Here is a 13,129-nt window from a genome sequence, read left to right as displayed (position 1 = left end):
CCCATAGCCACTGGACGGAAGCCACTTACCAATGTACCTGAAAAGAGCCATGGGCCAACCGCATGCGGCGACAGGCACCTTTCATGCGGCTGTGTGTGCCCCAGGCACCATCTCTCATCTTAAGACAGAGCAGGAGACAGTGTCCCAAACTCACAGGTGGGAGCCTTCCTGCTGTGGCTTCAACAAGTGCGCTGCGTGCCCAGGGATGGCTCCTGGCATCATACCCGTGCCAGCTCATGGGAACCAAGTCCAAGCACGTCTGCCACCACGTCCTTCCCCCACCTGCTCCCCATTCCTGCCCTGCCCATTCCCAGACCTGCCTCACAGTTACCAAGGGCCAAACCACAACCTCCCACCCAGGTCCCCTCAGAAAGACCCCACCCGCCTGCTCAGACTGCATTCCAGCACGTGATGTTTTCTCAGACACCTTGCTCCGGGGTGGCGGGCTGGCTGCAGTGCCCCTGTTGCCCTAGGACAGCAGGGAGACTCGTGGGGGTGAGGTCTGCTGGGGAGGGCGTCTTCCAGGAGTGCAGGTGGTGGCCCCACCAGCGGGTGCTCGATTATACTATGTAGCCTTCACACCCTGCCAGCTGCCCCAGTTCAATCTCATCCCCATGAAGCCCACTTACAGGCCTCAGGCAGCAGAAGGGGGTGCAAGCTTGGATAAGGGCCCGTCTGAGGCCACCCAGCCCCATTAAGCTGTAGATCTGGTGGGAGCCCAGGCATGGGACTCAAGGCCCACCCTCTGCTTGATGCCCTTGGGCCGTATCTATCTGCTGTTGCTCATAAGAGCTGCAGGGCTTCCTTCCTTCCGCTGGAGACCAGGCGTGTTCTCCTCTCATCCTTGCTACTCCTCTAAGTCAAGAGTCCTAGAAGGCTTACCCTTAAGAGGTGATTCAGTGCATTTTCGGGACACACAAAAGAACACAATCTGGCTTCAACTTCCCAAGACAACTAACTTCCACAAGGGTATCCTCAAGGCCTGGGGACTGCTGCACCCCCAAGCCAGAGCCTCACACCCAACTCCAAGGGCACTTCCACCTGAACTTCCAGGTCAGCCGGCCTCAGCCATCAGGACCCACTCTGGTACTACTGAATCCCCCTCCTGATATCCATTCACCCAACCAGGCTCCTCCAGGGCAAAGATGTCCCTCTGTCCTCCCCTTCCTTGCTGTGCTAGGGCCCAACTCGGAAAGCTCAGAATACTCAAAAAAGGATCGCTGGACAAATAAATTGATGGTGCAAAAGGAAGAGGGGAGGCAAGAGACAGTGGAAGGGAGAGGAGGAGGAAGATGGAAAGACGGAGGAAAGAAGGAGGTGGGAGGAAGAGTAGAGAGAAGGGGCAGATGCAGTGAATCCCCCACCAGCTTCCAGAAGACCTGCAGCCAGCAGCCCACATCAGGTGCTCTTTCTGGGAGGAGGAGCCCCACAACCAGACATGGGAAAACTAATGAGAATCCTATGGGCTTCCCAGACAGTGCAGTGTTAAAGAAATCACCTGTCAATGTAGGAGACACAAGAGAGACTGACCTCCTGGGTCAGGAAGATCTCTCAGAGGAGGGCATGGCAGCCCACACCAGTATTCTTGCCTAGAAAGTTTCATGGAGAGAGGAGCCTGGCAGGCTAGAGTCCAGGGGGTCACAAAGAATTGGATACAACTGAGCGACTGAGTGCATACACACACACACACACACACACACACACACACACACACACACACACCCACACACACACATGCACAATGAGAATCCTAGAAAACTCTGACTGAGCCACTTAAATAAAAAGTCAATTTGTAAACTATCTTATCTTCTTGTCATAGGGTATCCTCCTAGGCCTCAAATAGATGATAGGAGAGCTAGTCTATGCGTGTGGGAAACACACATGTGCCTCAAAGTTGTTCATTATTTCAGACAATTTTCTCTTAAATTATTTTAGATGTATGCATTTTTTAATACTCAAGATAGATAAAAGACAAAGGTGGAAAAGCTAGTCTGCCTCAAGAAGCAGCAGACCCAAGAATCAAAACGACCTGGAGAAATCACTGTTTCACTCATAAGCCAAGTTGCAAGACGCTGGCTGTATCTTAGACACTAACGGTGAATATTTTATGTCTGCGCCTGCCCCTGGAAGGCCTAGTCATTTTAAGACTGCACATTATGCTTGGGGAACTGGAATTCTGGGAAGAGCAGTGGTTGAGTTAGGACTTTAATTTCAAGGGTGCATATAGCAAGTGGCTCTAACAATTTGTTCTGTTCCTTTTATTAAAACAGGTTTACTCAGAAAATCAACCGATTTCCTTAAGGTAAAGGCTACTTTCCATTCTTCTTACAGGTTTTCGGGGGGCAGGGTCTGATGTTATTGCTTTAAGATGAGCTTGTTTTTCCCTTTCCAATGATTCCTGGGAGAGCAGGGGCAAGGCCATGACACTCACCATGATGTCCCCTTTCAGGAGCTGGGCCGGCTCGATGGCAATGTAGATCCTGCTTTGGTTTTCTGGGCCAACATTGCTTTGGAATAAAGAAGGAGGCACATCATTATACAATTTCATGATTTAATGGAAAGAATTCCTTCTGAGAAAAGGAACTCTACAATTGAAATTAGACAAAATATCCTGCTTGGCCCAGGCATCCCAATTCCTTAGACTCTCTCCTATGAAAATGAGTCTAAAAGGTATAAAAAAGCAATGGGGCCAGGCAGGGTCCTGAGAGCAATGTCAGGGCCAGTGGTCGCAGGCCCACCCCGGGCACCCCGGGCCCAGGCACAGCGGGGCACGCAGCGTGGATTACTGAGGTTCTGCTGGCACAGCCTCTGTGGTTAGCAGAGGGTGACATGGCCCAAGTATCACCGATGCCAGGGTCCAACAGGAGTCCAGACATACGATAACAGTTCATTTTGAGTGATGACAACACATTTTCTACCTTTATTCATTTTCTATTAATGTGTATAAAATGCTAATCCAAACTCCCAAAAAAGCAAATCAAGTAAGTCTAGAATTAGTACATATTCTGGAAACATCTGCCTGCCCTTTATCTAAACTGCCAAGGGGAGAGAAAGGCAAAACACCATGGCCCTGTCGCAGGCTCCGACGTGATTACTCCCACACAGTGCGGGACCCTCTCCTGCCCCCGGGTTCCTGTGCCCCTGCGTCTTCGCACAGCCAGCTGGGTGACAGTGGCGGACACCCGGCAGGCAGGGTCATGGGCACCCGCCCACGGCTCCCCTTCTGTCCCCTCCTCTGGGCTCCCCAGGCGTCACGCCTCCCACACCTCCCAAGGGAGAAGCAGCCTGGAGCAGGCCCCTCCCTGGCTCTCCCGCGGTCCCCAGGAGAGCAGCCGCACTTACTAGATCCCCGACGTGTACACGGGCTGCATGGCCTGGTAGAGCTTGAGAAAGGGCCGGCACACTGAAACACAGGTGGAATTGGCTATAAACACGCGGAACTGGGGGCCAGTGCCAGGCGGCACATCTCCAGACCCCACCCTGCGGGAGACACTCACCTCCACCGGAGTCAAAGTTGGGGGTTCCGTGCAGGATGACGAAATGCAGGAACAGGGGCGAGGCATTCATCTTCACCGTTCCTGACAGGAGCCCACTGAGAAACTGCACATACCTGCAAAGGGCAGCAGCTTAGAGCTTCCGTGACAGCTTGGAGCGCAGGTGGGGTCGGAGGGAAAGGAGGAAACGTGCCTGCTTTTTTGGGAGTTTCGGAAGAGGACCCATCCTAACTGCTCACAGCAAGGAGAGGTGTCTGCATGCCAGGGCTTGACCCATGCCCTGCAGAGCACGGCTAAGCCCACAACCCCACAGAGAGTCTCCGGGCTTCCCACACTGATGTGGCCAGTCATCTGGAACCACAGCAAGGGTGCCTCCTGGGCGTGAGCCCCCACACATGGCGCCTCCTGCTCTGCACCCCAAGCGCAGGTGGCATCACCTCTGTCCACGGAACCAGAGCCGGGCAGGGCTAGGCCACGGGATGTCACAGTCCCCCACCCAGAATGGAAAGGCAAGAGACCTGCAGTCACGTGAGCATGCTCTCTGAACCAAACTACACGTCACGGTAACTCAGTCTAACTCTCAGTCCCACCCACCGCTCTCTCTGTTCACACCAGGAAACCTACAGAAGGCTGGAGTCCACACAGTGAGCCCACAGGAAGCCTGTGGATGCCCCATCTCACTGTGAGAGCCCCCCCCCCCCCCCCCCGCCGCCTGAGCCACCCCGCCCTCCTGTCTTCTGTCTCCTCTGTACCGTTCCTCCTCACTGCCCATCACAGCAGCGGGATGAGCACGTCTGTGGTGAGCTGGGAGACCTGTCTTCTCTCTCAATACCACGCACAGCCTTGTGTGCCATGCTGACGCCCGCACCCTGCGTGGGTGCTTGACAGTCTAGAGAGAAGATTCTACCCAAGAAATGCTTCCTCACTGGTTTCTCCCAAGGCACAAGGTGGTAGGGCACACCTACCCAAGAGGGCACAGACCTGCCAACCTCGCAGATGCTGCCCAGCCTCAGCTCCTCTCTCTATCCATTGTGTGTGACTCCTGAGCAAACGCACACCCCACGACATCCAACATCTCTGTACATCTCTAATGCCAACACAGAGCCATGCAGGCGCAGGAAGGAAGCAATCACTGAATCACCAGGCTGTGTGGCCAGCACAATTTCCTCCATACCCTCCAGCCAGCTCACTCTAGTCCACTCCCCACAGAGCAGGGACATCCCCCACACAAACACCCTAGGACTGAATGCTACTCAGGCTCAGCCCACTTAGGTTAAAAAAATTCTGGCTTTCTCTGACTTACATCACTGAGAATAATGACCTCAAAGTCCATCCATGTTATTGCAGATGGCAGAATTTCATTATATTTTGTGGCTGAGTAGCACTCCATCACACATTTTTACCACATACTCTTTATTCATTTACCCATTGAGGGATATCTAAATTGTTTCCACATCTTGGCTATTGGGAATAAGAAACATGGGCATGAAGAGATCTCTTCGAGAGCCTGTCTTCATTTCCTTCAGAAATGTACCCAGAAGTGGAATTGCTGAATCATATGGTAGTTCTATTTTTAATTTTTTGAGGAACCTCCACACTCTTTTCAACAGTGGCTGCACCAGGTTACATTCTCAGCAATAGTGCACAAAGGCTCCCTTTGCTCCACATTCTTGTAAACACTTGTTTTTTCTTGTCTTGACCACTGCCTTTTCTAACAAGTGTGAGGTAACACCTCCCTGTGGTAGAACAGCACTCATATATGGAATCTAAAAAAGCCACACATACAAAAACAGAGTAAAATGGTGGTCACCAGGGGTTGGGGCCTTGGGGACAGAACAGAATTTTTAAAGGGTACAAACTTACAATGAGCAGTAAATATGCCCTAGAAATATAACGCACGGTATGGTAAGTATGGGCTTCCCCAGTGCTTAGCCGTAAAGAATCCGCCTGCAATGCAGGAGACGCAAGAGATGCGTTCCCTGGAGGAGGTCGTGGCAACTCACTCCAGCATTCTTGCTTGGAGAATCGCATGGACAGAGGAGCCTAGTGAGCCACAGTCCATGGGGTCACAAAAGAGCTGGACACGACTGAAGTGACGGAACACCAGCATGAGCATAGTAAATATAGACACTGTATTATAATTATCAAACTTGCTGAGAGATAGAACTTAATTATTCCAACCACTAAAAATAAATCATAATTATGTAATATGACAGAGGTGCTAATTATGGCTATAATAGCAATCATACTACAACATATGAATGCATCAAATTAACATGTGATACAACTTAGGACTTCCCTGGTGGTGCAGTGGTTAAGAATCCACCTGCCAATGCAGAGGACATGGGTTCGATCCCTGGTCCCAAAAGAGTCCACATGCCACAGAGCAACTAAGCCTGCGTGCCACAACTACTGAAGCCCGTGCACTGCAACAAAGAGTAGCTCCCACCTGCCGCCAGCAGAGAAAGCCTGCATAAAGCAATGAAGATTCCAGGCAGTCACAAAATAAAATGAACAGGTTGTCACAGACTAGCAGGCTGAGCTCCTTAGAGGGATGGGATGGGGTAGGAGGCGGGAGGGAGGTTCCAGAGGGAGGGGGACATGTGCATACCTATGGCCGATTCATGTTGATGTATGGCAGAAACCAACACAATATTGTAAAGCAACTACCCTCCAATTAAAAACAAACTTCAAAATAAATTTTAAAAAACATGTCATACGCCTTAAATTTACATAATGTCATTTGTCAAGTACATCAAAATTTTTTAAATATCTAATTTACACCAGCAATTCAGATGCAGTCCATTATCTCAAGCAGTTGAATCTGCATACAAAGCAAACTGAACAAGAGGAAATATCCAGTAAATTTTAAAAATAAAGTTTATAAACTCTACTTAAAAGCCATCCTTTTAGAAAAAAAAAAAATGCTAGCTTCAACTTAGGTGCCCTTGATGGTGTTCACATTTCCCTGGTGGCAAATCGCTCTTCCCTTTCAGAAGAGGACAAAACCTCACTCACCCAAGCCACAGAGACCAGATGGAAGCCTTGGGGGTCCTGAGACCACGAAGCCAGGCCATGGCTGCAGGGCTCTGACCACCAGATGGCTCCACAGGCCTTTTCGTTTCATCTTCTATTTGAACAACAGATGCCTCGGTTCCACTGGGGGCAGACACGGGAAAGTTCACGTGACCTGTGCACCTATATTTAATCACCTAAATGCCATGCACTGCAGATTTCTGGGTTCGCCGGCCCTCTGCTTGTGAGCATATGAAAAGGGATGTTGAACTGGGGTTGGGAACCCCTGCCCAATCTGGACAGCAGTCTCCCCTCTTCCGGTGCTGCGCAGCCCTGGTCACCACGCAACCCGCTTCCTTGGCCTTGTCAGTGGCCCAGCCGGTGTGTTTACTCCATGGGCACCTGGCCGTTTGCTCAGTCTGCACTGACCACTCCAGGCAAGATGGCCCTTCAGTTTGGACATCTCAGGGATCCACCAAAACACAGACCAGGCATCATGGAAGGCAGGGGTGGTCGGTTTCTGTTTCACATTTTTTCCTTGGTTGTGCCGGAACTTCGTTGCTGCGCGCGGGCTTTCTCAGTGGCGGTGAGCAGTGGGCTCATTGCAGTGCGTGGGCTTCTCGGTGTAGTGGTCTCTCCTGTTGCAGAGCACAGGCTCTAGGCTCAGGGGCTTTAGTATCACACAGGCTCAGTAGTTCTGGCTCATGGGCTCTAGAGCATGGGCTCAGCAGTTGTGGCACATGGGCTCTCTAACAGTGGACCATGGGCTCAGTTGCCCCGCAGCATGTGGAATCTTCCAAGACCAGGGATTAAACCGGTGTCCCTGCACTGGCAGGTGAATTTTCATCCACTGCGCCCCCAGGGAAGTCCCCGATTCACTTTTTGATGCCAACATGGAGGGTCCGCCCCCTGCACTGACACAGCCTGGCCAGCACTGCCGCCCAGTGGCCAGAGGGAGCGTGAGAAGGTGCTTCTTTGAGGAGCAGTGTCAACATCACCAGAGAAAAGTAGGAGCTGGAAGACCAGGGCTCACACTCACACGGGGTTAGAGACAGAGGGGAGGAAGGAGATCCCGGACATCTGCCCTTCTGACCAGTTCATCACTGAACCACTGCAATCAAGCTCCCGGTCTACAGTTCTCATCTGCCCTTTATAAAAATCTGCTTTATATGGATCCATAGTTAGGTAAATCAAAGACAAAAATATTGTACAATGCAACTTACTCCTTCCTTCACATGCTTTCTTAATAAGGAAAAGGTACAAAATTATTTTATCCATTTCAGGTATTTTCTATTCGTTAGTGCTACTTTTCAGCAACTTTACTGCCTAACTTTGTGGAACTGAAGTCATTTTTGGTTACTTGTTCATAGGATACAGTACAACTATAACTTCTGAGTTCAAGTTCTGGATTTTGTAATATTGCAAAAGTTAGTATAACGTTTGTTAGCAGCCCGACTACCATCAGAACCGCCTTTGAAGAAAACTTGACACCAACTCATGTCACCATCTACCTCCTAAGAGAGGGACAGGTGACAAGGGTCATTTGTATATTTATTTTTGTAAAGTGTATGGACAGCGTCGAGACAGCACCCTTGCCTGTTCCCTCTAGCCGTGGCTATGGCTGATGTAAATGAGCTGATGTAAGCCCAGGGGCCTCGCCTGTCACCCCAGCCTACCACCCAGAACACAGGTTGACATGGCCAAGGAGGACAGCACAGGCTCCTTGCCCTTCTCGGGGGCCTTCCTCCAGGCAACCCTAATTGGCAAATCCGAAACTCCAGATCCCACAGTGACTGTGGCCTCAGTCCAGGGAGGCACTCTTGGTTGTGTGCGATGGGACACTCGACGCCATAAATCAAGCAAATCTCCTCTCTATGCACCACCAATCAGTGTGTGTGGTGCGGGAGGGGTAAAGAAAACCTTTGTACAGTAAAACGAATTTTTCATGCATTTTTATTCAGGGGGGCCTCATTCTGCTGTCCCAGAACTCTTTCATACCCTCGTCAGTCTCTCAGATGAGTGGCTGAGAAGCTCCGCTCTAGGCCACCTGAGTGTGACCTGGAAAAAAGAGGACTGTGGGGTTTTTGCGGTTGTTGTTCAGTCCCTAAGTCGTGTCCGACTCTTTGCAACCCCATGGACTGCAGCATGCCAGGCTTCCCTGTCCTCCATTATCTCCCAGAGTTTGCTTAAACTCATATCCACTGAGTCGATGATGCCATCCAACCATCTCATCCTCTGCTGCCCACTTCTCCTCTTGCCCTCAATCTTTCCCAGCATCAGGGTCTTTTCCAATGAGTCAGCTCTTCATATCAGGGGGCCAAAGTACTGGATCTTCAGCTTCAGCATCAGTCCTTCCAATGAATATTCAGGACTGACTTCCTTTAGGATTAACTGGTTTAATCTCTGTCCAAGGGACTTAAGTATCAAAGAATGCTGCAATGTTGGGGAACTTTCCAGCTACTAGAAACACCTAGGAATCCAATCTTGCTTTCTGCATGCCCAGACTTCTGGCTTCTCTTCCTCTACCTCATGGGACATAGGAACGACCCTCACCCAGGAATTCCGGGGTGTCTCTTCTTCCCCGAACTCTCAGGAGAGATTTGCTGTCCCAAAGAGCGAGCCAGTCACCTGTCATTCTCCCCGCTAAACAAACCCAAAGTAATAGGACTCGCTCCCAACTCCTTCACGGAAAGAAAGGAAAAGCGGAGGAGGAAAGGAAAAGGGGAGGAGGAAAGGAAAAGGGGAGGAGGAAAGGAAAAGGGGAGAAGAAAAGGAGGTCAGAAAATTTCATGATTTAAGTCATGACTCCCATGATGCTGTTGATAACTAAGGCTGTAGGTTTTTCTTTAATTACTTGTCAAAGTGAAAGGGCCTCCAAGGTCACGGGTGCCTCTCTGAAGCAGAAGGTTCATCATCCCCACAGGAGGTCACCTGGGGGTGACCTCAAGCTGCTCCTGAGGCTTGCTCAAGGCAAAAGGTGCAGGGAGAGGTAAGTGCTCTCGCCTGAGGAATTCTACTGGAAGCAAGCAATCTCCAACAACCACTGCTGGCCAAGCTGCTGCAGGTCAACTGCTCAGTGGTTTTTAGGAGTGAGGCACAAAGTGACAGAGAATCTGCCACCCATCAAATGGGCCTCCAGCCTCTCCAGCTCATAAACCCATTATTTATTTTTTAATTGAAGGATAATTGTTTTACAGAATTTTGTTTTCTGTCAAACATCAACAAGAATCAGCCATAGGTGCACTCATGTCCCCTCCCTCCCAAACCTCCGGCCTATCTCCCTCCCCATCCCACCCTTCTAGATTGTCACACAGCCCTGTTTGAGTTCCCTAAGTCATACAGCAAGTTCCCACTGGCTATCTATTTTACACATGGTATTGTAAGTTTCCATGTTACTCTCGCCATACATTTCACCCTCTCCCTCCTCCCTCCCCCGGTGTCCATAAGTCTGTTCTCTAATTAATTAATCCACTCTCATCCCGAGATTGCTTTTGAAAAGGTTTCTTGAGCTCAGTCCTAAAGTAGCCTGCAGAGCTCCCCCTCGGGCTTTGGGACCACAGTGATGGTCCCACCATCACTGAATCCGTCCCCACATGAGTGGTCACTGCACATCCTCCGGGTCTCAAATATTCCTCCAGAAGTACCTATTCTTTCACTCAGTCATAAACCCGCTCCATTACGAGGTGGCGAGCATCTTCTGAGGCAGGTGCTGTCAGGATAGGCTCCCCTATTCTGAGGGAGCAGGAGGATCAGCCTCGAAATGCTGGGTTTAACCCACGCCACCTTCATCAGTGTCAATACTACAGCTTCTGCTGTGTAATCACGCGGGAGAACCATGGGCAAGTTAAAGTGGGAAGATAATTCCCTTTTTCCACACTCCTTCAATGGTATTAAAAAGCTGCAGCAGAAACATCGCATGATATCCCTTATATTAATATGTGGAATCTGAAAAGACTTGATACAAATGAACTTATTTACAAAACAGAAACAGGTTCACAGACTTAGAGAATGAACTTACAGGTTGCCAGGGTGGGGAGGGGCAGGGAGGATAGGGGAAGGGACAGTTAGGGAGTTTGGGATGGACAGGTACACACTGCTTATTTAAAATGGATAACCAACAAGGAACTATGGTATAGCACAGGGAACCTGCTCAGTGTTATGTGGCAGCAGGATGGGAGGGGAATTCGGGGGAGCATGGATACACGCACATGTATGGATGAGTCCCTTTGCTGTCCGCCTGAAACTATCCTAACACTGTTAAACTAGCTATGCTGTGCTGTGCTTAGGCATTCAGCTGTGTCCTACTCTGCGACTCTATGAACTGTAGCCCACCAGGCTTCTCTGTCCGTGGAGATTCTTTAGGCAAGAATACTAGAGTGGGTTGCCATGCCCTCCTCTAGGGGATCTTCCCAACCCAGGAATTGAACCGGGGTCTCCCTCATTGCAGGCCAATTCTTTACCAGCTGAGCTACCAGGGAACCCCAAATTAGCTATACTCCAATACAAAATAATTTTTTTTTAAAGCTGCAGTAAGTAATAAGAATAAAAAGAAGAAAATAAGGCAAACATCCTTCCCTGGTGTGTGCTGAGTTTTGAGGTGGGTCACTCCCTGTTTTCCCTCACATCTCACACAGGGGCTCATATGAATGTAACCATTCTGGAAACTGCTCAACCAAGAAATGACACTTAATGGTTCAAAATAGATCAAGGGGCTGTTTAACTGTAATACTAATGAAATGCTGGTTTTTCCAAGGCAACTCACATGCCCTGTGGGGCCTTTGCTCAGAGCAGGGCACAGCCAGGCTCCAACCCACCATCTCACATCCACAACACACTCTGGTCCACAAACAGACCTGCCATGGGGAACAGCCAGGATGAAGCAGGCAGTGCCTCTGGTGACCCTGGAAATCCCTTTCCCAAGTGGAAATACCTCAAATCGGCTCTGGACAAAAACCGCCTGTGCCCCTGCCCCCTGGATGCCAATGAAGCTTCCAATCCTCCCAAGTCCACTGGCCCAGCCCTCTGGCCCTGGTGGGAAGAGATGCAAAGGGCAGGAAAACCATCTTGGCGATGGCCTTGGCAATTCTTGAGCAAATGCCCTGCCATTTGCTTTGAAGTAAAAACATGGTGTCCTTAGCACCATGTCCCCATCTGCAGAGGAAGTAGGTCTGGAAGACAAGTGGCTGAGGCCCCTCTCAGGCCACGCACCTGACCCTCCTCCGATTCTTCTCCACCTGGGCCTGGGGACAGCATGGATTCACCTGGGGGCCGGCAGCCAGAGTAAGTCTGCTCCCCAGGGTCCCGCCGCAGCATGTGCCAGGGGCCATGCTGAGCAGGAGACAAGGGGACATGGGCTGAGGAAACCAAGGAGAAGGACTCCTGGGCCTCTGAAGCTGGCCGACTTGGAACCTGAGTGTGTCAACAGCTTTGCTGGTGATAAGCTGCTTTCACTGGCTTCTACCACCCACAGCCCCTCTGTTTACAGGGGCCGTGCCAAAGACCACTTGGCCTGCAAAGCCCAGCACATCCACCATCCAGCCCCTTACAGACACAGTTCACAGACCCCTGGTCAGGAGAAACAAACCAGTTCCAACACAGTAACAGCACCAACACCAGCTGGGAGCGCAGGAGACTTGATGGCCGAGCTTGTGGGGAGGGAGCCCTGAGACCACACGGGAGTCAGCCAGGGTGAGGGGCTCCCCACGCAGGGTGGCTCGTCACTCACTACTGGACCCCAACAATCCCCGCCTCCTAATCACGGCTGGTCAGAGGGGGTGTATCTTCCGTCCCTACATTTTTAAATGTAAGATCTCATTCCACCTTTCCTTCTGGCTGTGGAATAGATACATACCGTTTCTGGGATGGCTGCATTAAAGCTGCAAGTTTATCATCATAAAACTTCTTCATTGCGAATCTGTCAAGGGCCTGGTCAGCACTGGGAAAGCAGAGACAGAGAGAGATTTAACTCCATGGCCACGGAGGGGTGGGAGGTGAGGTGTAACAAGGGACAGGCCCTGAGGTTGTTCTGAGCAGCTGGCACCCACTAAGAGCTCCATTTTGCTACATTCCCTCCTCGGGCACACCCACTTTAGCGTCTCTTCTCAGGCCTCATCTCCTCCAGGAAGATGTTCCAGGCCAAATGGAAGCCAGGCCTGCAGGGGAAGCGAGGCCTGCAGTTCCCCATTTGAAACAGCAGCTCCTGATCTTAGCACATGGCACTTTCTGTGCTGCATTTACAACACAGAACAATCACAGGATACTACCCTGACAGGATAACCACCCATCTGCCACTGCTCGCAGGTGGGCACGAGCCTCGTGTCCTAACTACCGAAACAACCATCTAAAATAACAACTTTGTCTAAATAAGGGGCTGGTTGCTGGGGCTGCACAAAAACAAGGGTCACTTAAGCACTGCATGTTTAACGTACCGGATGCACGTGTTTTTTAGAGTGAAAAGTATAATTACATATTCACCTATACATTTTTAAGTGTTCCTTTTTCTGGAATTCACTTGTTTTATTAAATGCTGACAATGCATTTTGGTCACTGTTTATGTTCACTGTTAATATCACTGCTTAGTGACTCAGCCCGGAGAAGGCAATGGCACCCCACTCCAGTAC

At 50.4% G+C, this 13,129-nt stretch overlaps 1 protein-coding gene across 10 annotated transcripts in view; it reads right to left on the bottom strand.

Moving 5' to 3' along the window:
• Positions 1-13,129, bottom strand: part of TNS3 (tensin 3) — a 222,564-nt gene that overhangs the window by 95,836 nt on the left and 113,599 nt on the right. For all 10 annotated transcript variants that reach the window (XM_005205612.5, XM_024991105.2, XM_059885917.1 and 7 more), the window contains 4 exons: positions 12,361-12,444; positions 3,498-3,610; positions 3,343-3,403; positions 2,432-2,507 (listed from right to left, as the gene is read on the bottom strand). In XM_005205612.5, coding sequence (XP_005205669.2) covers positions 2,432-2,507; positions 3,343-3,403; positions 3,498-3,610; positions 12,361-12,444 — 334 coding nt within the window. The remainder of the gene's footprint in view (positions 1-2,431; positions 2,508-3,342; positions 3,404-3,497; positions 3,611-12,360; positions 12,445-13,129) is intronic.

This window comes from Bos taurus, chromosome 4 (assembly GCF_002263795.3).
Source record: "Bos taurus isolate L1 Dominette 01449 registration number 42190680 breed Hereford chromosome 4, ARS-UCD2.0, whole genome shotgun sequence".
Classification (NCBI taxonomy): domain Eukaryota; kingdom Metazoa; phylum Chordata; class Mammalia; order Artiodactyla; family Bovidae; genus Bos; species Bos taurus.
Note: the sequence above shows the minus strand (reverse complement) of the source record. Positions and strands in the feature narration are given on the sequence as shown.